Raw genomic sequence first — 26,381 nt, forward strand, 5'->3', positions numbered from 1 at the left:
GCAAATATCCCAGTCTCACCACGTGTAGGACCCATCGATTCAACGTGATCTGGGACCACGCATGACAGACGTGGGATAGTCAGCCCGAAAATAAAAGGAAGAGTGGATCTGGTACATTGATTGGTGTGCTGTCCTCAGGCACACCCTCAAAAGTCTGCTTGGACCCTGAGGGCTGCCTCGTTTGACCAGGGCCCTAGCTAGAGGATTGTGGTGGCCTTCTTCTGTTATTCCTGCCCCTTCGACGGTTGGAGTCCTGCCTCGGCTGGCTCTGATAGAATTGAGGCATGGGCTGTGGCTTGAAAGGTTTCCTCTGGGTTGCCGGAGTATGCAGCTCAAGGAACTTTAGTGTGGCCCTGGAGATTTTTAAAGCTGTGGCCCTTGGAGTCTATTTGTGAGGAGAACAGGGTCGAGCCCTCGAACAGCAGGTTCTGGATGGTCATGAGGGAGGCCCGAGGCCTGGAGCTAAGAACTCCTTCTCATGGCTACGCCCGATGACATAGTCCCTAACGTGGGATTCTCCCAAACATTTTAAGCAGGCCAGGTATGGGTCGCAGACTGGCATAGGCTTAGCGCAAGTCCAGCAGGACTTAAACCTGGTGAACAGGGCATTGTTCCAGTACCGATCCTGGTACGAAAGTTAAAAGTTGTCAGAAAAGACCTAAACCGCAAACCCAGCACTGAGAACTAGCTAAAACTAACGAGCTATTTTCTGTCAGCAACAGGCTATATACGCAAAGGAGTGCGGGAAGCGTTTGTCACAAGAAGCCTGGAATTGCTCCCAGTCTGAGGGGCGAGGATGGCTCTGCCCTCTTGCACCAGCATGTCATGGTATGTGGCGACAGAGGGGGCTCAGACCCCCCGACGGGTACTGCTGAGGGGAACATTCTCCTACACCTGTGCAAGAGGCGCGCACACCTACAGTGGAAGAGCATGTGCAAGCACTCGGAGATGAACCCAGGAAGCCGAGACTCAAGGGGGGGGAGGGTACATTGAACAATATACACCAAAAAAAGCCAACACGCATCCATCCATCGGGCCCCTTATGATGATCAGTGCTCCTATTCAGCACTTGGTTTCTGTCCCATGGTTTGTGACATGCACCTCGCTCGTTATGGGAGTGGAGAAAGGGAGGCTCAGAACTTCCTCTGGATCCTTTTTGGTGGTTTACCAAAAGGAAGCATTCCCACCATTTACCCACTATTCACTTCCCACTATTTACTCATGGCACACGAACCCTTTCCAACCCTCTCTGTCAATGGCCGCTATTAACACTTTAATTTTGTAATTCGGGGAGTCAGGTGAGAAATCAAGCCTTAATATCTCACTGACAAGTCCGTCCTGGACTGGAATCTGGAAGTTTACATAAACGTTTTCCATGGGAATCCATTCTCCAGCCCTGTGTCCTATTTAAAGTGCCGTGCAGTGGTTTGTAGGTTATTCTTACAGGTGGATCCCCTCTGGACATCCCAGTCTCTGTTTCCTATTTAGGGGTGGCAGAGAATCCAGTTATAGATCACTCCAGGGCAGCGATGTATTTACCATTAGACTGAGTCTTTCTCCCGCTGGCTCTGGAGGGTTTAGATCAAGACCACCAGTGTGTGAGAAGCAACAGTCGGAGGTGCAAAGAGAAGCAGGATACACAGAAGGATTTTCAAATTGGCCAATGACATACCACAGGTAGCTTTTTGCTCATCTTTCCAGTGCAGTTTTGCCCACACCTGAAACTGTCTGCCTGCCTATGTAGGTATCAGGAACCCAGGCAACAAACAAACAGAGGTTGGAGAAAAGTTTTTCCCATTTCCTGCAATTTGATACTGGGAGGGCGATATATTTATTCATAGATTCCAAGGCCCGAAGGGATCATACTGATCATCTAGTCTGACTTCCTGACGGTGCAGGCCAGATAACTGCCCCCAGATAACTCCTCAAGCAGATCCTTTGGAAAAACTTCCATGCTTGATTTACAAATTACCAGTGACGGCGCATCCATCACAGCCGTTGGCACCTTGCGCCCATGATTGGTTACTCTCACCAATAAAAGGGACGCCTTATTTCCAGGCTGAATGTCTCTACTTCAGCTTCCAGGCCTTGGGACATGTTAGACCTTCCTCTGCTAGACGGCAGCGCCCGGTGCCAAATATTTCTTCTCTAGGGAAGTCTTCATAAGCCCACCCAGGGCATCAGCAAAGGCTGATGGCCCTTCCCTATGTAAGCACAGCAGAATGGCTGCAGCGATGGCCCCCCGGCGCTGCCCCCTTTACAGGGGACAGTTTGAGCCCAGACAAGACGTTAACGCTGCCCTAAACAGCATTTCACTGGGGCAGAAGTGCTAGTGTGGAAAGTAAAAGGAATGGTGAATACCTACTGTTGCCAGGTAACAGCATCCACTGTGCGGCCAGCCACCTTCATGAACCTGTGGGAAACAAATGAGGAAACCATGTAAGCCCAATATCGTGGCAGCGGCTGACGAGTGCATGACAAATCCAAATGCAGCAGACACGACGCCCAGGGTCACACGATGGCAAGGACGGTCACTGCACTCAGGCTGCTGCCGGCCAGCTGCAACTAATAGAAGGGCCTGCTGCATCGCCAGCGCAGAACCCGACCCAAGATGGAGGCCTTGAGCATTCTGTCAGGACACACGAGTTCTCTGCAGGTTATGGAGGCACTGCGCAACCTCCACAGCGAAGGCTGCAGCAAGGTATGTGTCTGCATTAGTCTCCTGATGGATGGTTCATGACTCAAACGTCTGAGCCCACAGATGATACATATCCCCACACAGCGGTCATCGTGAAATTAGAGGTAAGGCTGGCCACAGGTATCTCCTCACATGGCTAATGCCAAAACCAGGAGGTTATAAATTAAAGCTACCAGTCACACCAGCACAGAACCAGTCTCCAAGCATTCACTTACTGCCATCACAAGACTATCACCCCGACACATGGATGGCCTCTCTAGCAAGGGTGCCAGAACCTTTGTAGAAGTGGGGGGAGGCCACTAGTGCCAGAACTGGGAGCACAAGAGGGCCATGCCCCCCACTTTTGAACATGGGCACAGTTTGGGGGTAGGGTGCAGCATTGCCCCCCAAACTGCAAGCCTTGGGCAGGCACGGAGTGGCACCGGGAAGGGCTGTGCTTCGTGGTGGGGAAGCATAATGCTGGCCAGCGCAGTTGTTCTCGAATGACTCACTTCCTAGAATCACAGAACATTAGAGTTGGAAGGGACCTCAGGAGGTCATCTAGTCCAACCCCCTGCTCAAAGCAGGACTAACCTCAGCTATATCATCCCAGCCAGGGCTTTGTCAAGATGCATCTTAAAAACCTCTAAGGATGGAGATTCCACCACCTCCCTAGGTAACCCATTCCAGTGCTTCACCACCCTCCTAGGGAAAAAGATTTTCCTAATGTCCAACCTAGACCTCCCCAACTGCAACTTGAGACCGTTGCTCCTTGTTCTGTCATCTGCCACCACTGAGAACAGCCTAGCTCCATCCTCCCTGGAACCCCCTTTCAGGTAGTTAAAGGCTGCTATCAAATCCCCCTCATTCTTCTCTTTTGCAGACTAAACAAGCCCAGTTCCCTCAGCCTCTCCTCATAAGTCCTGTGCTCTAGCCCCCTAATCATTTTTGTTGCCCTCCACTGGACTCTCTCCAATTTGTCCACATCCTTCCTGTAGTGGGGGGCCCAAAACTGGACACAATACTCCAAATGCGGCCTCACCAGTGCCGAATAGAGGGGAATAATCACTTCCCGTGATCTGCTGGCAATGCTCCTACTAATGCAGCCCAATATGCTATTAGCCTTCTTGACAACCAGGGCACACTGTTGACTCATATCCAGCTTTTTATCCACTGTTACCCCCAGGTCCCTTTCTGCAGAACTGCTGCCTAGCTCATTGCTCCCCAGTCTATAGCTGTGCATGGGATTCTTCCTTCCTAAGTGGAGGACTCTGCACTTTTCTTTGTTGAACCTCATTAGATTTCTTTTGGCCCAATCCTCCAGTTTGTTAAGGTCACTCTGTATCCTATCCCTACCTTCCAGGGTTTCTACCACTCCCCCCAGCTTAGTGTCATCCGCAAACTTGCTGAGGGTGCAATCCACCCCATCCTCCAGAGCATTAATGAAGATGTTGAACAAAACCGGCCCCAGGACCGACCCCTGGGGCACTCCGCTTCCTGGTCAGCAATATCACGCCCCTCAATGCACACATCAGAAACCACCCCCGAAATCACACCGCAATGCTAAGCCTGTGACTATTGTGTTATAAACCACATTATGAATTACTTACAAAAAAATCTGTGTGTACATTTGAATGACAGCTGTGCGTGACCGTGTTCAGCCATGTCCGGCTGATATTTTTTGCAAGTCACAGTGTAACTCTTGTGACATGCGAGTGCTATCCAGACCAGTGAGGGGCTGTGTCATTACCTGCCCTGTGACCTGGGGCCCTGCACTGCCTGGCTGTGGTAGCTCCTAAACTGGCTTGCTCACAAACAGCATGCAGGTGGCCTGGAGTCTTGCGTGTAACTGCAGCCTGCCAGGCAAGCTCCGGTCACACAGTGGTTCTCACCAGCCTTGGTTACCTCTGCAGGGTGACCCCAACATACTCCCAGCCTTATTTCCCCTCTAATGTATGTCCTGTGCTATCCAGCCCCCTCTTGGACAGTCCAGAGACAGTAGGTCCCTTGTCCCTCTAAGGGAACAATACACAGCAACTGGCCACCTTAAGTGGAGTTACCCAGACAATGTAACTTGAACGTGCTGGATTGGATTAGACAATGAAAGCCGTTTATTAACGAAGGGAGGTAGGATTTAAGTGAGTACACGTCATGAGGCATAGAAGTCAGAAACGGTTACAAGATAAAGCACTTCCTAGTGCCGAGCGTAACAAACCAGCCTTGATTCAAGGTGAAGTCCTTACGACATCCTTCCAACTGCACTACTGAGCAAAATCTTCCGGTCCAGACCCCATCCCCAAAGTCCAACCGCTTGTTCTTTTGTCGTCTTAGGTGCAAAAGAGGGTTATGCACAGGGAGATCGATACCTAGGGGTGTTTGCCCCTCACTTTTATAATTCAGCCCCCCTCAAAGTTCTGTGCAGCTGAGCAGAAAGAGACATGGAGTCTAGTGGTCTTTCTAAAGGATCCGGTCCTTTCTATATAAAAGGCGAGTGCTCATTTGACGTCTAATGAATGAACCCTTTGTTCCTCCCTGGAAGTGTGTGGCTTTGGGTGGAATGCTGGGAGGAAAACGTCCTGAGTGTTATGGAAATGCGACACCACTTTCGGGAGGAAGAATGGATGCGGGCACAGTCATACTTTATCCTTAAAGAAGGTAGTATATGGAGGCTCCCATGTGAGAGCCCGAATCTCTGAAACTCTTCTAGCCAATGTGATGACCACCAGGAAGACAACCTTCCATGGCAGATACAGCAGGAAGCTGAAATCAGTTCACCCTAGTTAATGTAACTAAAGACTATGTCATGATGCATACACACAAGGGGACAAATTAAAGTCGCATGGGCAACCTTAATTCTGCCATCTTCTAACTTTTGAGTGCTTGACTTTGCAAATTTAATCCTTTTAATGTCATTTCCTATGGTTTTAAAAAGCAGGAATTCCATCGTGTGGAACCACATTGATAACCCCCAGGGCTCATCAGCAGGATTGGGACATTTAGATCCACAGCACAGAGCTCTGCCATGTGAGTTAATGGAGTAACTGGTAGCAGTAGTAGGCTGCTATCCTCTATGTGAGCCAACCAATGTCAAAGAATGAGACAAACAGTTTGCCTGCAGGTTTCACAGCTATTTGCTGATGACAGAGGAGTGCAGAGACACATGAATCCTGGGCTCAGTCCCAGAGGGGCGTGCACTCTGGTGATTGCAGAGCCTTGTGTTCATGTCTGCTGTGATGCTGGCAGACCAGGTGCAGCTCATGCCAAGGCCCCAGGCCTCACTGAAGACTGACAAATGCAGAGTTGGCAACCAGTGTGACTCACCTGCGCGTTAGTAGAGTTAAAAGAGATCTCAGCGTTTAAGAATGTGTTCAGACTTTCTGGAATGTTTGTAGGATACTGCAAGTATTAACCCTAATAACATCATATTAAAATATATAATATAATATAATATTGTCATATCAGTGTCCCCTCTATAGCATAATGTCTAAATATTTGCTCTGTAACTGTAAAAATGGTTGCTAAGACTGTGAATTCCTCAAACAGTCCGGGAAGAAGCATTACTAAGTGTGAAATACTAGGACACTACAAGAGGGGTTATCTCCTCCCCGACAACAAAAAGTCTACAGACAGCAGACATGCCACTGAGGACAAAAGATTTGGTTGCCGGCTTCTCCCACAGCTCTGGGGAGGGTATGTGCCCAGGCCCTCATCCCATCACAGCTTGAATGCTGGGGGAAGAGAATAAAAATGCCTGTTAAGAACTTATTGTTCCTATGCTGCTGAATTCTGAGGGGCGGGGATTTCTAAGCATAAGCAAGGAGTCCCCAGCTGTTTTGCCTGGATATACAGAGTCTGCTAAAGGATATATAGAGTCTGCTTACTAGTATAGACATTTCTAGTACCTTTTGAAATCTGACTAACTCATTTGTGTGTGTGCCTACCTGCTTTAAATAACTTATTTCTTTTTCCTAGTTAATAAACCTTTAGTTAGTTTATTTCAGGATGGGCTATAGGCGTTATCTTTGGTGTGAGTTTGGAGTACAGTTGATCTAGGGTAAGTAATGGGTCCCCTGGGACTGGCGGTAACCTGACAACCATTGACGTGACCATCTATCACCAAGTCAAGTTTGCCTGGGGGGCAAGTAGACCAGAGTGCCCAGGGGACTGTCTGTGACTCCATGGTAGGGCTGGAATAGTGCCTGCAGAGTTCACACTGGTTACTGGGTGGTGAGATCTAGTTCTAGACCATACAAGCAGTGCGGGATTTGTGCCCTGCTCTTGGACGGCCTGTGCTGAGGTTGGTGCTCATGGTCATGAGCCACTCCAGACTGTGACAGCCCCATGTCCCCAGCTCTGGTCCTCACACCCTTCTGTTCCCACCTGCTCCACTCAGCTGCTGCACATCTTCCTCCCTCCTAAGCATAACCCCCTCTGCTCCTGTCCATCCCCGCCACCATCCCATTCTTCTGCCGCCCAGGCTCCTGCCTCTCTGCTCCTATCTGCCCCTCCCAACCATACCTTTCTTGCTCCCATTTGACCTAACCACCCCGAACTCCTTGCCCCTCTGCATTCCAGTCAGGGGGTTCCTCCTTCCCTCCATGCCGCCTGGGCACCAGCAAGGGGGTACTGAGAGCTCCCCACTTCTGGTGACAGCATAGCAGCGTCCCTGGCAGCCAGGAGGTGCCATTGCTGGGGAAATCCCGCTCAGCCCCGCAGCCCTGGGCTGGACCAGGGTCAGTCGCTCGTGGGGATGGTGCACATGCTCTCTGGTCTCTCGGAGGCGCTGTGAGGGGCTGGGGCGTGCTCAGTGCAGGCAGACTCTCCAGAGAGTTGAGCTGCCAAATTCTAACAAGGCTCTGCTAAGCACACGCCAACTGGGATTTTTCAAAGGGTCGTAACTCAGCCAGATTTCGGCAGATTTCCCATGGGGGCGGCAAAGGTGCATCCCTGACCTAAAAGCCCCGCCTGTCAAATTCCAAAACCCTGCTCCAAAGCACGGCGGATTTACAGAGTCTCAATGAAATGTCTGTGGGATTTTGTCCTCAACATGGGCAAACCACGCATTTTCATGTAACCTCATTTCAACAAACGGCTGAACCATTTTAAAATGGCTTCCAAAAAACGTCAGCCTGGGCCGGCCAGCCTGAATGGCGAAAGTTTGGCAAAGTTATAGGCAAATCATTGTCTTAGAATGGAATATTGAGCAGCCTTCACTACAGGCGGTGACGCGCCCTACGCACCCTCGCTTACGTTAGCACTGGCCACTTCACATAGAACCCCTCACCCCAGAGACTCCCAGTGTTCAAGAGGACGATTCTTCTTGGTGAGCCTCCTGCCTGAATGATGTGTGTGAATTGTCACCAGGCCTCATCTCTTGAGGAGCAGTGCTCTGTATTAGAAGGAGGAAAGACCGTCTCCCTTGCCTTTTCCATTGGTTTCCGTGCTGTGTGGCTTAGAGCGTCACTGAAGCCTGTCTGCTCTAGGCTGGGATCCCTGGTATAGACAGACCAGCAAACCCTCCTAGGGGAGATGCAGCTAGACCAGATGCAATGTAATGTCTACCAGTTCCCTGAACAAAATAAGCTATATCAGCAAAAGCACGTTTTTTCTGGCATAACCTTGTCTACACTGGGGCTTTCGCAGGCACAGCCGGATCAGATGGAAGCGGCGATTTTTTCTCACTCCAAACTGACAGAGCGAAGCCGGCAACACTTTTCAGTGTAGGCCAGGCTTCAGTATTACACTGAAAAAACAACAGTCACATTCCCACAGTTAGGGAGAAAGAACAACTGTAGAGCACATACTGCTATTCCCTCCAAGCAGGAAGAGTTTGATACTTGATCACTGGACCAGCCAGAGAATACATGCAGCTGCAGATAACCTGACCAGCCCCAGGATGTCACTCTTCCACCACGTACATGCTGCTCAGAGACCAGGGATATCAGTAAAAACCTAATTCCACAGAAGGAAGTTCTCCGACTAGTAGCTAAATCCACTCTGAGAAGTACACATTGATATTCATACATTAGTGAGCCTGCATTCTGCATAGCGAGTATGACGTCCTGGAGCTGCTAGGTCATAATCTAAGAATCCTGATGTGTATCTTAGTTATCGAGACAGGCTGTATAACGTACAGTGGGGATAGTGGAATGTTTGTCACATCCCCTTAATTCTTCAGTTCAATAGGGATTGTGTAAGGTGTCAACACAACTGTCCCAGTAAGAATACTTGAAAGGCAATGTGGAAAGGCTTCAGAAGTGAGATGTGGAACACAGGGTGGACTCTCTGAGATCGAGGCAGCGGAGGCTCAAAGGTGACCAGGCTGATTTGTCACCAAATGCACAGAGCCCTGAGCCGATACAAAAATGTGGATCCGCATCCACCAGAATCAACTTGTATCCGACCCACGAGCTGCACTCCATCTTTTGTGTGCATCCGCATCTGCACTGCGCCCGCAGCAGCAACCCCAGGGCTGCCAATCAGCTGTTTGGTGGCCAGCTTCCCACCCCCAGCCCTGGGGGGCCCCTAAACAGCTGTTTGGCAGTGGCCCCAGGGCTGACAGCTGACCCAGCCCTGCTCCAGAAGTCACGAAGGTCCTGGAAAGTCACAGAATCTGTGACCTCCAGGACTGAATCCTGGCCTTAGCTATGAGCTGCAGACAACTGCTTCCCCACCCTGAGATCCACATCCGAGCCACGAGCCGCAGAAAATGGTGGGTGGATATAAAGCGGATGTTCACTGGTTTGCAGGGCTCTACAAACGCAGTGCAGGCCAAGGAACTGATGGTCTATTTCTGGGAGGGTCTGAGCTGTAGCTGCATGCATGACATTGTCCGCTCCTCCTGAGGGCCTGTGGGAGAGGAATCTGTAACGGGCTCCCTGCGATGCACTTGCAATGGGAAGCCTGGGGATGGGGCTCCAGGTGCATCTCAGTGAGGCCTAAGATACGGGGAAGTTCTCGTCTCTCAAGGTCCAGGCTGGTTCCCCCAGGCTCTTCGGCGTTTACACTGGGCAGGCTGAGGTGGCGCGGCCCATTTCATCACCCTAGAAGCACAGGTGGTGCTGGCGGCCCTGCTTCCTTTCTTCAGGTGTGAGTTGCTGGTGAGCCAGATTAGCGTGCTTGGCTGCAGCAGGTAACACAGCACGGCATGCTGCAAGCAACCCCGGTTCTCCTCTCTTTGCTCTTTCGGATGGTGAGGTCCACAAAGACATCTAGGCCCATTGGCATCTCTACAGGGGCCAATTCAGCTTTGATTTCTTTCCACAAGTACCCTCGGACCTGGTGCAGCTGCACCGCTTCGTTTCACTCTCTATCCGCTGGGAGGCAGGAGAAGTGTGCTGCACAGGAGGCCATGTGCCTGTCCCTGCTGGAGACCCCTCAGCGCTGCCTCAGCTAGCTGTGCTCAGTGCAGTTCATCGAAGATGGCAGACATAGACTGGAGAAAAGTATCCCAGGCCAGGAGCACCACCCTATGACCTTCCAGCAAGGGACGGCCCAGAGTAGCGCCTCTCCGGCCAGCAGGCTGACACCCAGGCTAGCTGGATCTGGGGACTCATCGGAAACAGAAGGCGGCAATGGTTCATGAAGCCCCAGAACCACCAGCGCTTCCCACCAAAGCGCTGGGGCAATGGCTGCAGGCCCCAGCTGGGGGCAAGACACTGCGCGCTGCCTTTGCAGTGCGGTATTATCAGTGCTGAGCTGCTCACTTGCTCCTGCAGCCACTGGTTGTCTGAGGCCAGCTGAGCAACTGGGCCTGCAGGGCTTGAGTCTCTGCCTGAAGGCAGAGGGCCCAGCTGGCAAGTCCAGTGCGTCTAGTGGCTGTTTGTGTGAAGATCTGTTTTCCTCTGTACGTCGCTGAGGGTCTCACAGAGGGTCCTTTGAAGTGGGAGCAGTGCAGCTTGTGATGGACAGGCCAGTGACCAGAGGAGGCTGAGTGAGAGGGCCGGCTCCAGCGCCCCCGGGAGCCCCACGCGCATGCCGCAGTATATGAGGCACTGCCAGCCCTACGCCCCCTCAGTTCCTTCTTTCTGCCAACTCCGGCAGTGGGGATGAGGGGTTACTGGTAAGTAACCTTGTTTTCTTCTTCGAGTGCTTGCTCATGTCCATTCCACTATAGGTGACTAACAAGCAATACCTTGGAGGTGGGTTGGAGTTACCAGTGAGCTGCCCTCAGCACCGCTCTGCCGAATCCCACGTCCTCTCTCGCCTGCTGGACGATGGCGTGGTGGGATGTGAAGGTGTGCACCGATGACCAGGTGGCGGCTTTGCAGATGTCCTGCAGGGGCACTCTCTCCAGGAAGTCTGTAACGAGGCTTGAGCTCTGGTTGAGTGCGCTGTGATGGTTCCTGGAAGTGGCACCTTCACCTGCTCGTAGCAGAACTTGATGCATGAAGTAATCCACGAGGAAATGCGCTGGGTGGAGACAGGTGAGCCTTTCATCTAGTCAGCCACTGCAAGGAAGAGCTGCATCAATTTCCGGAACGGCTTTTTGCGCTCGATGTAGAAGGCCGGGGCTCGTCTCACATCCAGCGAATGCCATCTCCTCTCCTTCTCCGAACCATGCGGTTTGGGGAAAAACACGGAGAGAAAAATATCTTGATTACGATGAAATTGGGAAACCACCTTGGGCAGGAAGGCTGGATGCAGCCTCAATTGCGCCTTGCCCTTATAGAATACTGTATAAGGGGGCTCTGAGATCAAGGCCCTAATCTTGGGAACCCTCCTAGCTGAGGTAATGGCCACCAGGAAGGCTACCTTCCATGAAAGCAGGAGCAGAGGGCATGAAGCCATGGGTTCAAAAGGGGGCCCCCTGAGTCTCAAGAGGACCAGGTTGAGATCCCAGGGAGGCACCGGGTCATGGACCTGTGGATACAGCCTCTCCACGGCCTTGAAGAACCTGACCGACATGGGATGGGAGAACAGGGATCTCCCCTCTAGCAGCTGATCGAAGGCCAAAACGGACACCAGGTGAACCTTCAATGAGGCCAGCGCCAGACCCTGGAGCTTTAGCTGGAGCAGGTACTCCAGGGTCGCCTGTACAGGCTGGATGGAATACCCCGGGACTCCGCCCAACAGGTAAACCGCCTCCACTTAGCCTGGTACACAACCTGTGTAGGTTTCCTGCTGCCAAGCAGGACTTGTTGGACCTGCACCGAGCAGGCTCTTTCCCCCTCCGTCAGCCACAGAGCCTCCAGGCCGTGAGGTGCAAGGAGTCCAGGTCCGGGTGCAACAGGTGACCGTGGTCCTGGGATAAGAGGTCGTGCTGCCTCGGGAGCTCCAGGGGTGGGGCGATGGACAGGCCCAGCAGCATGCTAAACCAGTGCTGCCTTGGCCAGGCCAGGGCAATGAGTATAACGTCCGCCCTGTCCCTCTTTATTTTCAGCAGGACCTTGGGCAGGAGCGGAATGGGCGGGAACGCGTACATGAGGGTCCCCATCCAGTCCATGAGGAATGTGTTGGAAATTGACCCAGTCTCGCGACCCCGGAGCAAGCAGAACCTCGGGCACTTCGTGTTCCAGGCCAACGCAAATAGGTCCAGTTGGGGAACACCCCGCTTCTGAAAGACCATAGCCACCACCTCTGGGTGCAACGACCAGTCGTGGCAAGGTAGAAACGACCTGCTGAGGCGATCCGCCTCGTCGTTCCTCACTCCCGGGAGGTGAGAGGCAGTCAAGTGGAAATCGTGCCTCATGGCAAAGTCCCACAGATGGATAGCTTCCTCGCAGAGAGCCGAGGAGCGCGCCCCTCCCTGCCTGTTTATGTAAAACATGGCTGCTGTGTTGTCCGTCAGCACCTGCACCACAGTGCCTGTCAGGAATCGGAGGAACACCCTGCACGCTAGGCGAATAGCCCTCAGCTCCTTCATGTTGATGTGCAGGCGCCTCTCCTCCCCCGACCAGAGCCCCTGAGTGCCTAGGTTAGTGCTGATGTGGGCTCCCCATCCCACATCCGAGGTATCGGAGATTATGGTGACCAACGGGACCAGTTCCCTGAACGAAATGCCCTTCATCAGTGCCCTGGGAGTCCGCCACCAGTTTAGGGAGGCGAGGACGGGCAGGGGAACTGTGACCACTCAATTCAGTGGGTGTCTGCTCGGCCCATATACTGAGGCCAACCACACCTGAAGCAGTCTGAGCCTCAGGCGAGCTAGTCTCACTACATACGTGCAGGCCGCCATGTGGCCTAACAGCTGCAGGCAGCGCCTGGCTGTTGTCATGGGCATCGGTGCAGCTGGGAGATGATAGAGACCATCGCCTCGAAACGTGGCTGAGGCAGGAAGGCTCTGGCCTGGGAAGCGTCCAAGGTGGCCCCAATGAATTCTATGCGCTGCACTGGGGTTAGTGTGGACTTCTGCTCATTTATGAGCAGTCCCAGTGAGGGTCACGCTCTCCTGCACTTGGGACCTGGACCTGCCCCTGATCAGCCAATCGTCCGGCGGACTCCGGCGACCGGGTTCCACATCGGGGACTGTGCGGTGCCGGGTCCTCCGATGGCGACCGGGTTCTGCGCCACCTCGGTGTGGGCGAACTCCTCAGTGCCAGGTCCTCTGACGGCAACTGGGTTCTGCGCCGTCTGGGCATGGGTGAACTCCTCGGTGCCGGGGATCTGGAACGGGAGCTGTTCGAGCGCCACCTGGCAGTCCTCAACCGGTGCCGCCTCCTGGCCTGCACTGCCTCCGGTGCCGGGGATCGACGTCAGTGCCAAGAGGGAGATTCCGCGTCCTGAACTGAAGCAGGCCAGCTCGCCGACGCCAACCTGGAGCGACTGCTGGGGGAGCGTCTCTGCTCTTTTTAACAACTATTAACAACTACTTAACTAACTAAAACTAACTTAGAATATCAAACAAGTCCAAAGAAGGGGAATAGAAGTTGCTGTGAGCAAGGCTAGTTCCAGCAACCGTCACAGGCGGAAAGAAGGAACTGAGGGGGTGTAGGGCCGGCAGTGCCTCATATACCGCGGCATGTGCGCGGGATTCCAGGGGGCACCAGAGCCGGCCCTACGGGGTCTGCTAAGGGGAAAAAAGTTCCAGGAACCGTGGACATGAGCAACACATCTCCAAGAAGAGCCCTCAGCTTTCAAGCGGGAAAGCAGGCCCAAAATTCCATATGGAGGCCTCAATACTTACACAAATCTAAATTTCATACTGTCATCCTTAACAGAAGGAAAGATAGGAAGAGGCCAATATGGCTCCTTCAGGAGCTTTTTAATGATCTGAAAATCAGCAATTTGTCCAAGTTTCCCTAAGGAGGAGTACAAAAGAATAGCATAAGCTTGTAGGAATAAAATCAGAAAGGCTAAGGAACAAAATGAGTTACACATAGTAAGGGACATAAAAGGCAATAAGAAGAGGTTCTTTAAATACATAAAGAGCAAAAGAAAGACAAAGGAAAGTGTGGATCCTTTGTGTGACCCGTCCCGTGCCCAGTGCAGCCAACTGACAATGCCAAGGTCAGGGCAGGCTGTAAAAGGAGAGCAGATTCTCCCTGCACTGGTGGGTGACACTGAAGCCCGACTTCCCAACCAGCCACAAACAATGCTTCTGATTCCCCACACCGGTTATCAAGAAGCCAGTCCACAAATACACGCAGCCCCCTTCACTGCAGTTCAGTCTCCAGGCTCCCAATCAGCCACTAGGTCCAGCAAAGAGACCAATTGTTTAAACTCTCTGCTCTTTACTAAAAAGGTTCTCTCTGACCCCAAGGGGTCAGCCACAGCACCAGAGCAATGTAAGTTTGGATCTTACCCAAAATACCACGCTGCCAGCCAATCCTTTAGTAACTAAAACTAAAGGTTTATTGTAAACAGAAAGAAATAAACCATGAGAGAAATGTTGAAGGGTCAAAGCAAATCAGATACATACAAATGATTGAAAGTCCATCTACATCAGGTTTCTGGAAGAAATGTGGAGTTGCAGGCTTGTACAGTTCCTCTGGTACACATCCAGTACCTGGATGGGTCTAAGTCCTTTGGTTCAGTTGCAAAATGAATTGATCCAGAGGCAGGTGTGTGTCTGCAGCTGAACAGGAACAAAGACAAAATGGATTCTATGGCTTGGCCTTATATACCCTCTGGCCTTGGCCATGCTGTCTTGTGGAATGTTACAAGAACTAAAATGGAGTCCAGTCACATGGGCCAATCCTGGTGACTGTTCAGGTATGCCTTTAGTTTCTTCCTGGGCCCCTGGCATCCATGAGTGTCTTAATGGGCCATTAAGCAGGCTATTGTCCTGCCGCCATCCTGTCTGGAGTGTTGCCCAGGCAGCACAACTTGAAATACAGATATCTCAAATACATCTATAACTTCCACTTCACATATTACACATGAACATAAGTATTATCCTCTGATTTAGCACATTACAACCTTTCTAACAGTACCTGGCATGGCCTATCTCACATAAACTATTGTGATTTTGACACACGGATGTTAACCAATATGACAAATGCTCTCCCCCCCATCTACCCAGCAGGACACTCTACTTGGCAGGGAAGGAGAACTAATAACAGAGGACGACAAGAAAGCTGAGGTGTTTAATACCTATTTTGCTTCAGTCTTCACTAAAAAGCTTACTGGTGCCCAGATACTCAACACAATTAGTATTCAACAAAAGAATGCAAGCCAAAATAGGGAAGGACCAGGTTAAAGTTAGATGCATTCAAATCAGCAGGACCTGATGGAATTCATCCTAGGGTATTTTAGGAACAATCTGAAGTAATCTTGGAGCCATTAGCAATTATCTTTGAGAACTGCTGGAGGATGGGTGAGGCCCCAGGGAACTGCAGAAGGGCAAATATAATACTTGTCTGTGAAAGGAGAACAAGTCAGCCTAACTTCCAGATCTGGAAAGATACTGTGACAAACTACTAACTAATCCGTTTGCTGCCAGGGGTACAAGGAATAGCCAGCATGGATGTGCCAAAAGCAAATCATGCTTACAAATGCTGTGTGGTTCACAGGAGCCGTGGTTTGAAGTACAGCGGGGCACACAACCTGGGGGTGCAGAGGAGCTGAAATTCTGTGAGTACCGGCGTCACAGAGGAACGATTCGAAGGCAGTTGGGTTTGGGGGGCACCTACTGTTAACCTGCAGCGTGAAGTTAGGGCTGGGACAGCCCAGAGGAGAGTACCCGACAGGCTGCTGGTATCAGGGTGCTGGCAGCCAACTACCCCAAGAAAGATCCTCAGCCGCCTGGGAACCTGCATGGTGCATAAATAAGCAGGGGAGGGGCAGGGAAGGGCAGAGGTGGGGCCACCACGGCCCAGGCTGCAGCGGATCGGCAATGGCTGTGCCTGGGGAGGCATAGCCTGGCCTGGCCTATTATACCTGCAGCCCAGGGGTCACATCTTGGCCTGCCTCTCTGGCGCAGAGAACAGGCTGTGCTGTGTGCTGCGGATCCCTACTGCAGGAACAGGCAGTTCTGCTGGGACCGTGGCTACTCCACCCAGGCTACAGCCAGGATGACGCAGGCCCTGACAAACAGTACTCGGGTGTACCCTCTCACTGCTTAGGGACGGGCTGTGCCAAGTCCCCATCCCGCCATCCCCGGGGATGCAGAGCCCTCGAGGAGGCAGGCTCCACTACAACACGCAAACATGTTCTCACACTTTTATAGCTACCTTCATGGCCTGGATGGAATCTCTGGGTAATTAACAGGAGAAGTAAATGACTCACACGTGTTCAGTTCACCACAACAACTAGACACCGAGAGCAGCAGGCAGTAAATCCTATGGTTTAACAAAGGAGCTCTGATTTCCCGATAGCCAGACAGACCCAACTGTCCTCCAACCTCAGCTCCTTAGTCTAGGCCTCCGCTACATATCCAGGCATCCGTCCTCAGGTCAGCCTGCTGGCCCAGGCCTCCTCTGCTGGGGCTGGATCTCTCAGACAGACTGGCTGCCATGGTGCTCCTAAGACACTACAGGGGCAGATCCCTCAGCCCTTGGCTCAGGCGAGACTTGTGTTTGGGCCTGTCCCCTCTGAAGCAGCACAGGCGCCTCCCCAGCCCAGTTGCACAACATCCTTCTAGCTGGGCAACTGGTCCCGAGCTGATCACCTGCCCCACATGAGCAAGGCACAGCACCCCTCAGTGATGATCTCCAAGATGAGGAGAGTCTGGATGAGAGTTTTAGCTGCATGGCTGGAGAGAAAAGACCAGACCCTAGACACATGCAGGAAGAATCAGTAAATTACTTTAACCTATCACCTTTATTAGCCAACGTGTAACCTCATCACAAAATGAGAGCGTTAGTTTGACAAGTGTATTTGTTTGACAAGGATGGATTTTCTATAACCCCATATTGATTGATATTAATTATATCCTTTAATTCTTTATTAATTGAGTCCTGTATCAGCTGCTGTCACCCTGCCCAGAATCGATGTTAGACTCACAGGCCTATAATTACTGGAGTCATCCTATTTACCCTTGTAAAATATTGGCACAACATTCACTTTCTTCCAGTCTTCTGGAATTTCCCAGTATTCCAAGAGTGATTGAAAATCAACCTGAATGCTCCATCAAGCTCCTACGCCAGCTCTTTTCAAACTCTTAGAAGTAAGTTATTGGGACCTGATGATTTAAACACGTCTAACTTTTGTAGCACCTGTTTAACATCCCCCTGAGACACCAGTGGAATGGCAAAAGTGCTATTGTCAGAGGCTGAGACTACATCATCTGTTCCCCCCCAAACACAGAACAGAAATATTTATTGAACACTTATTGGTTTCCTGCATTATTATTGATAATTCTACAATTCCCATAACACTCCACGTCCTACAGAACCCCACAGCCCATCTCCTCCACAGCACAGGCTATTGCAAGTGCATCAGACCCGGCCTCTCTGCTCTCTACAAAGGCTACGTAGAGCATGTGAAGTGAAGTTCAAGGTCTAGGTCCTTACCTTCAAGATGTTCAATGGCCTGGGCCCAGCACATGACCATGCCGTGGGAAATAGCTTTGTTTCTGGAGCGCAATGGAACTTGCTATCGTAAGGGCAAAGCATGGCTGTGCAGGAGACGGAGCGTTCCCCAGGGCCAGTCCCACAGGAGCTAAGGACCATCTCAGATTTCCCTACCTTCTGCTACAAGTGCCAGGTGCACTGCTCCAGCCTGCCTCCTCTAACATACACAGAGCACTATAAACATTTAAACCAACAACCAAATCTTCCTCAGTGAACTCACCAAAGCAAACCCTCCGCTGTACACACAACTCTCCCAGGAGGGAGAAGGTGAACAAAAGAACAAGCCACACTTGACAGATGTTAGTCCCATCTCTTAAAACATTACTTGAAGGTGGGCTGATACTACAGCAATGCGGATGGAGTAAGAACCTATGTAGAAAAGAATAGAATAGAGCAGAGCTCCAGGGAGATGCATGGAGGGAAGCAGGATTCACTCTTTCGCAGCACAGCGGTTGCATGTGGAGTGCGGGGCTTCCCAGTTTCATGAACAAATGGATGCCCTAACCTCGACACTGGCGTCCATTGTCTGTTTTGACCTTGTTAGTGTGTGGTGGTTCGGGCAAAGCCAAAGCATTCAGAGGCTCGTGTGACATCATGCTATGGGCAGCAGGAGCCAGAAGCACAGAAATGTTTGGCTGCAATAGAGGTACGTGCATTTCAATTGATGATCCAGAGTGACTCAGAAGAGTCGGCATGACTGCCAGCTTAGGAAAGCCAGGACACTGACTCTTCAAGTGGCTGCCAGAACACTTGGGAATTCCAGAGTCCATAGATGCCTTTGTGTAGCACCGACAGTGCAGCTCTATTGCCTACTTCTTGTCCAGCACTAAAGTGTGCATCAACCACGCATTACCCTGTGTACCAATTCCTGACCTGCTATTAAAATCGACATTCAGTCCTTAGAATCCCACAACTTTTTCCCAAGCAAATAATCTGCAGTTCTGGGATTCCGGGTCCCATGAGCACAGTAGGTAGCTAACATGTCTGTTCTCCAACAGCTCAGACTGCATGAATGGGCTAATTAACACCTCATCAAACTGGACTGTTTGTTGTGCCTGCAGAAATTCCCTCTTGCACCTGTGCACTCACAAGTCTCCATTTCTAGTCTCCTGCACAGCAGGCAGCAACCATTAAGCTGAAGAAGTAATGTCTCATCTCTCTGCAGTCTGGTGTTGGTCATCTTAAAACAAAGGTGCCAGCTCTTGTCTAGTAATCTGAGCACAAGACTCACTGTGAAACAGTTAACACGGACACTCCCCGTGGCATTGGTGAGTCATTTCACCTCTCACTCTGTTTCCTCACCTTTAACACGAGCAATGACACTTAGCTCCTTCCCAGGGGCCGTAAGGAATAAACAACCAGTTAGAGTTGCACAGATCCTAGGTCTGTGTTTCAGGATAGGATCTTTTCTGGGCAAAAAGTTCCAGAGGGGTAGCCGTGTTAGTCTGTAGACAGCAAAAACAAGGAGAGTCCTGTAGCACCTTCAAGACTAACAGATTTCTGCACATTCTGGGCAAAGAATGTCTTTATCACTGCACCTTGTCCAGCGCCACTGAGCGCTGAGAAATGATAACTAATCATCATAATCACAGAGCACTCGACGCTGTTTTCCTCCAGCCTTACTACTCCACAGTGTTCTGAGAAGAGCGCAGGCTGTCACCACCCACCCCGCCCCAGCTGTCACCAGTGCAGTGCTCACTTGACCTCCAAGACAAATCCTGGAGTCGCAGAAATCTGCCCACCACTGACCCACCTCCAGAACTGCCAGGAACCTTTAGCCACCTGTGGGCCCACTCCTCACCGGACCAGAGGAGGCGGCTGCAGTGTTCAGTCATCACTGGGGGCCCAAGGTGCTAGAGACAGAGCTTCTCTTTATTCAGAGCATGTCTACGCCTGGAGTCCCAGCTGGAGACAGACTCACCTTAGCGCTAACCTAGCTAGTGTGCTAAAACCAGTGCCGGCGTGGCACGAGCGGGGCAGGAGAGGCTAGCCACCCCCCAGTATGTATCGCTCGGAGACCAGAGGGCCGTACACGGGGCAGCCAGCCCCTCCTGCCACTTGTGCCACTGTCTCTCTGCTGTTTCTCGCGCAGCGCTCGGACGGACGGACATGCCTGCTCCAGCTGGACTCACCCCCTGCTCCCGTGCTGGTGCTGGTACCCACAGTGATAGGGTCCAAAAGGGTCTCTGCACTGCAGGGTGGGGTTCTGCAGCACCCCTCCCCCCAGAGAGCTCCAACACCTAAAGGTACAGCTCCCAAGACCACAGCGGGCGGGGAGGGGAAAACATGTTTCATTCCCTGGGTGCTGGGGCTGCCTAGGATCCCGTTCAGCTCGGGACACGACTTTGAGCAGCCTCACGAACGGCGTAAGTGGCCCCCCCTTTGCCTAGACACAGCCGCTATGGAGCAGGGGGTGGTGCAGACACGGAGGCAGGGGAGCTCTCGGGAGCCAGCTTTACAGCTCCTTTGTGTGGCTGCAGCAGAGCGGAGGATCTGGCTGGAGCGCTCGCCAGGGATCACTCCGTGTGCTGTTTATGGTCTCTGCCAGATTATTCCTGCAGCTGTTAATGAAGACTGGACCTAACACCGCTCCCAGCAGAATCCACCAGCCACCTCCCCCTGCCCAGCCCCGGACACTGCTGGTTTTGTTCCCAGTCCTGCAGGGAACTGCACTCCACTAAACAATGGTCCTGTTCAGGACAATGCAAATTCCTTTTCCCAGGAGGCTCCTGCATCTCCACGTTTCTATAGCTGTCCTGTGTCTCCTCCAGCTGTCTGTGTCTATCACTGTCTCCACTTGTTCTCCTCTGACATCCCCGTGCACTGCTGCTGCTCCCTTCTCTCTGGCCTCCCCCCATTCCAGCCCCTGCAGAGTTTCCCTGCCCACTTGCTACGTACAGAGCTGTGAGACTTTAGCACAGCCGTCCTCCGGCACCTCCACTGCTTCCCGGACACCCCTTGGAAGCTCTGGGGGTGGAAAGCTGAAATGCAGAGGGTGTTTGGCCATCCAGGATTCAGTGTTCTCGGATTCTGAGAGGCATTGGCCAGACTCGGCTGTTTAGTGCCTTTGAACAGCACGGCCTGTCTGTCAGAGGAGCTTCTTCTCCGAGACAGAGAGAAAGGAGGAGTCTTCCCCGGCCTGGCCACTGCTTCGCAAGTGGAAAGCAGGAATTGGGTCCTTTTGCTGTAGCTCAGGGAAATCGTTTCAGTGGCTTGGAGTCAAAGTCAAACCAAATACTTATTAGCAATGACACAGACAGACAATGACTGTGAGCAAACTGTCCCCAGCCACATACACCTCCCTGTGCTACGGCCAGAGCAAGCAGGGGCTCTTGGCACAAGGCAAAGCCAAGCAGCGCACTGACACAGCCACGTGGCATGCCCCTCTCCCTGCGCTGATCTGAACGGCAGGACGAGAGAGACGGACTGCTCCAAACAGACCAGGAAAGCACTTCTCTGAAGCATGCTTCTCCTTTCCTGTGAAGAGGCTGAGCTGAGGCACACTCCCTGCTACTGTTGCACCTACTCTAATTATTACCATGGCATGTCAGACGGTTCCAGTCAGGGTCAGGGCCCCTTTGCGCTTGGTGCTGTATAAACCGATCAGGAGACAGAATCCCTGTTTGAAGAACCCATAATCTAAACAGACAGTGGGTGGAGGGCATGGAAGCAAAGTACCCAGAGTTAGGAGTGGGTGTATCTGTACTTGCCCAGTTCTCCTCCCCGTGGAATCTGGGCCCTCACCCCCCCCCCCACTCCTGGCCTCCTTAGCACCATTACAGCGAGGGGCAGTGGGGACAAACAGAAGTGCAGCCAGAGACTCCGTGCACCTGCAGGGATGGGACGAGTCCAGACTCCATCAGCCGCAGTGAGGGGAGATGTGAGGGCCCCCGATCTGCCCAGCATCGCTTACCCCTCCAGCAGAGCGATGACGTTCTTCCTGGGCCGCCCGACGTTCGGCCCGTAGAGGCTCGCTCTGGTGTAGGTGCGGATAAGCTGCAGCAGGTTCCTCAGCTGCATATAGTCCTTCCCCAGCTGACTGCCGTTCACTGTCCGGCCAGTCAGCGTCCGGTAGTTATTGGGCTCTGGGAAAACAAACAGCAAAAAGCCAGCTCAGTCCTCCAGTCTCCAGCTCCCACCCTGCCCCATAGGGAGTCGCAGCAGGCTCTGTCTACACTGCAGCCCCTCTGCTGGCAGAGCTGTGCTGGCATAGCCCACTAGTGTAGACACAGTGAACGCTCCGGGACATAGCGGCAGCTCGTCCATGTAGACGCTGACTGCAGCAACGGGCGGGGCTCTCCCATCATTGGAGGCAGTCCGTCTCCCCAAGAGGAAGGAGCTAGGTTCACAGAAGAATTCTTCTGTCGACCGAGTGCCGTCTACACCCGGGCTTAGGGCGGCTGAACACTGGCTCAGGGTGTGGGTTTTCGCATCCCTGAGAGGAGCTATGCTGACGCAACCTGTCAATGGAGACCAGCCCACAGCGTACACTGGCAGAAGGAGTTTTGCTGCTGCTGCAGGAACGCCACCGCCCTGAAGGACGTTAGCTAAGGCCAGGTCCACACTAAAAAATTACGTCGACCCAGCTATGTAGCTCAGTGTGAAAAATCCACATCCCTGAGCAACACAGCTAAGGCGACCTAGCCCCACGCAGACACCACTAGGCGGACAGAAGAATTCTTTAGACAGCCCAGCTCTTGCCCCTCGGTGAGGTGGATTAACTAGTCTGCAGGAGAACCCGCCCGTCCCTCTAGCGAGTGGCTACGCTGAGGGGTTTAAGGGTGGACGTAGCCTATGTCAACAGAAGCACTCCTCCATCAGCACAGCTGCCTCTGAGCCCAGCTCTGCGCCAGGGCGTGGGCTTCACCCCGATCCACGCCACTGTGCGGTACAAGGTAAGCATCGAGCAGGCCAGAGAGGCAGGAGGGATACAGGAATGGAGGGGTGCTGTGAGCTCACCTCCTTGTCCTTCACCAGTCTGGGGTTCAAACTTCAGGTTTTCCTGAGCTGGGTGGGGTAGAGAGATGTCTTACTACCCCTTCCACCCCGGCAATCCTGGGGCCCAGCTGAGGGCTAACAGGGGACCTGCAGAGTCCCTTCCAATTGCCATGCTCCTTCCTTCTCTGTCTCCTGTAGCTAGTTGTTCCAAGTGTCCGTCTGCCTGGCTGGCCCATGCAGGGGACTGTCCGCATGCTCCGTGGCCCACCCAGCTATGAGGGGCAGTGAGCTGCGTGGAAGCATAGGAGCCCATCACACGGATGTTAGAGAGATGTCCTTCTGAAGCCATCTGGGACCCTGAGAAGTGCACACCTCCTCACAGCAGGGCCTTTCAGTCCCCTCTGAGAGTCTAAGGGCAAAGCTGGCTGTGACATGCAAGGGTTTGGTCCCAAGGGGGAATCAGACCCTTCCCTGCCCGCCCCAGTGAGCTACATTCTGCGAGGAGCGTCAGGTGACCGGCTATTCGCACTCACCGTTGCCCAGCTCCCAGGAGATGTTGTATTTCTTGCTGGCACTGTACTTCAGCAGGCTGAGCGCATTGGAGCTGTTCCAGGAGTTATCCGGATTTCGGCGCAGGGCATTCAGTGCAAAGATCAGGTGGAGGCCAGAGCAGTCGGCGAAGTTATAGAGTTTGTCTAGAGACCTGGCTGGGAAGAAACAAACACCAGCTTGTAACTCAGATGAAAGAAAAGTGCCCCACACTTGGCAGGGGTTCAACGCCCCTCTGCTTCTGCCCATCAGAACTCTGCCGCGGTGTGTCACCTACAAGCAGGTAAATGCATGTGACCATTTAAACTGGGATATCGTTGCAAGACTCATAGCCACTGAAGTCTGGGTACTCTGCACAATTACACCTGAGCACAGGACCACGCTTGGGGCGTCGTCGTATCTAGTTTACCAGACAGGGAGGTGGCTTATAAGGCAGCCATTGTCGGCCAGGATGCGGCTACCTCTCCTCTATAAAGCAGTCCTTAAGAACAGCCATACTGGATCAGACCAACGGTCCATCTATCCCAGTATCATCTGTCCTCCCACCGTGACCAATGCTAGGTGCTTCTGAGGGAATGAACAGAACAGGCAATTAAGTGATCCATCCCATCGCTCATTCCCAGCTTCTGGTAAACAGAGGCTAGGGACACTTCAGAGCATGGCTTTGCATCCCTGCCCATCCCAGCGAATACCCATTGATGGGCCTATCCTCCAGGAACTTATCTAGTGCTTTTTTGAATTCGGTTATACGCTTGGCCTTCACAACATCCTCTGGCAAGGAGTTCCACAGATTGACTGGGTGGTGTGTGAAGAAATACTGCCTTTTGTTCATTTCAAACCTGCTGCCTGTTCATTTCATTTGGTGACTTTTAGTTCTTGTACTAAGGGAAGAAGTAAATAACCAGCTCCTTCCTTACTTTCTCCACACCCGTCAAGACTTTATAGACCTTTGTCATATCCCCCGTTAGTCGTCTCCTTTCCAAGCTGAAGAGTCCCAGTTTTATTATTCTCTCCTCATATGGCAGCTGTTCCATACCCCTGGACATTTTTGTTGCCCTTTTTTGTACCTTTTCCAGTTCCAATAAATCTGTTTTGAGATGGGGCAACATCTGACAATCTAAGTGCACTATATCCACTGGATCACCCTTGTCCACATGCTGTTGAGCCCCTCAAAAAATTCTAGTAGATTGGTGAGGCATGATTTCCCTTTACAAAAGCCATGTTGACTCTTCCCCCAACAAATCGTGTTCATCTACGTGTCTGATAATTCTGTTCTTTACTATAGTTTCAACCAATTTGCCTGGTACTGAAGTTAGGCCGACCAGCCTGTAATTGCCAGGATTGCCTCTGGAGCCTTTTTTAAAAATTGGCATCACATTAGCTACACTCCAGTCATCTGGGACAGAAGCTGATTTGAATGATAGGTTACAGAGCAGAGTTAGCAGTTCTGCAGTTTCACATTTGAATTCCTTCAAAACTCTTGGGTGAAACCATCTAGTCCTGGTGACGTATTACTGTTTAATGTATCCATTTGCTCCAAAACCAACTCTAATGATACCTGAATCTGGGACAGTTCCTCAGATTTGTCACCCATAAAGAATGGCTCAGGCTTGGGACTCTCCCTCATTTCTTCAGCCATAAAGCCCAAAGCAAAGAATTCATGTAGTTTCTCTGCAATGGCCTTATCTTCCTTGTGTGGCCCGTTAGCATCACGACTGTGCACTCTTAGCCCGGGCTAGACTCCTGTACCACACTCCACTGGTTGTGCTTTGAAAGTAGCAGAAGACTTCAGCTGGCACAAAATGCAGCTGCTCCCCTCCCAGGTGTTCACTCTGGGAGCATCTCAAAGGCGTGGTACCAATCTTTCAAACCCCACGTCAGAGCCGGTGCTGGGCAGAAGCCGACTAAGCAGTTGCTTGGGGCCCCAAACAACTCAAGGGGGGCCCCTATTAATTAGTATCTGTTGTGGAGGGGTCCCCAATATAGTCCTGCTTGGGGCCCCCAATGGGTCTAGCACCGGCACTGCTCCAAACAATCTGCCATCTGACTGCCTGCGGGAATGGCTGGGGACCTTTGTGCTTTGGTTTTGCTTTTCACACCCCTGCTCTTCTCCCTGGTTTCTAACGTCTGAGCTGAGGCTTTGGAAGGGCTGTGCTCCGAAAAGGTCTGCGGTGCAGCGAGACCTGTCACAGCAGCTACCTTCACTCACCCTAAGCAAGCTAGTGAGAGAATACAGCTAAGGTCACAGAGCTACGCCCCCCAACTCTCCCGCCCGCCCCATTCACAAACATACACCAGCCCGACCGCCAGACAATCCACAGAAATTAAACACAGGCCCCAAGAGGCTCACCTAGACGTCAGCCTTTCCCTCTGCCCCTGGGGGAGGAGTTTTAGTTCCCCGGTGGTGCAGTGTTATTTTCCCTTCGAAGCTGTAAGTGTTTTAGGGGTTCCTTTGCTTCTTATCAGACTCGACAGTGATCTGCAGGCTGCTGGGGGTGGCTCAGAAGGAGGGTTGTAGAGTGACTGTTCTGTGCTAGGCACGGGAAAGCTACACGTGTGTGTTTGCCCAGAGGATGGGCACGGGGGGAGGGCTGGGGCCAGCTGCAATATAGCGGGGGATGGGGCCGTGCCTTTCTCCCCAGCGATGACCCCTACGCTCAGGAAGGATGGAGGGGCCCTACCTGGCCACCGCTCCCCACTGCTCAAGCTCTGTGTTGAAGCTTCTCTGCATTGAACAGCAGGAGCAGGTGCCTCAGCTCAGACTGTGGTGAGCGCGCGGTGTCTCTGGCCAACAGCCTGCTCTGCTCTGCCTTCCACCCAGGGCCAGAACTGGACCTGGAGGCGGCGGCAGACCAGAACTGCGAGTGCAGCTACCGAGTCTGCTCCTTCCTCTGCTGAGAGAGCTCCTGGGGCTCTTCTTTATCTGCCATCCTCCTCATCGCTTTCTACCTTCCAGCCCCTAAGCTCTCTGCAAGCGCTGGGGTCTTCGGAGCGCCTCTGATTCCACTGACTCTGTGGCATTCACTCCTCGGCTCCGCCAGGGCTGACGTGGAGCGCTGTCATCCACTCAGGTTGTACACCTTGTTCTCCTAGGCAGCGTTTTAGTCACCAAACGAGGTGTTTCTTTGTGCGTGTGAAGTTTCATGTCAGCGTTTTACAAAAATGTTCTGAAAAAAAGGGAGACCCTACCTGAAAATCTGGGGGGAAATATTTTTTTCAGGTCTGTGGCCTCGTGACATAGCTTCCAGCAGATGGGTACTGCG

General features: G+C 52.3%; 1 protein-coding gene across 1 annotated transcript in view; it reads right to left on the reverse strand.

The window, feature by feature from the left end:
• HPSE2 (heparanase 2 (inactive)) overlaps positions 1–26,381 on the reverse strand; it is a 245,150-nt gene that overhangs the window by 85,006 nt on the left and 133,763 nt on the right. Inside the window, exons 4-6 of the mRNA XM_067537226.1 lie at positions 23,103–23,276; positions 21,545–21,716; positions 2,366–2,413 (exon numbers count right to left, since the gene is read on the reverse strand). Of these exons, the coding sequence (XP_067393327.1) occupies positions 2,366–2,413; positions 21,545–21,716; positions 23,103–23,276 (394 nt within the window). The remainder of the gene's footprint in view (positions 1–2,365; positions 2,414–21,544; positions 21,717–23,102; positions 23,277–26,381) is intronic.

This window comes from Emydura macquarii, unplaced genomic scaffold, assembly GCF_026122565.2.
Source record: "Emydura macquarii macquarii isolate MOO-44397 ecotype Brisbane River unplaced genomic scaffold, CSIRO-AGI_Emac_v2 contig_3692, whole genome shotgun sequence".
Classification (NCBI taxonomy): domain Eukaryota; kingdom Metazoa; phylum Chordata; order Testudines; family Chelidae; genus Emydura; species Emydura macquarii.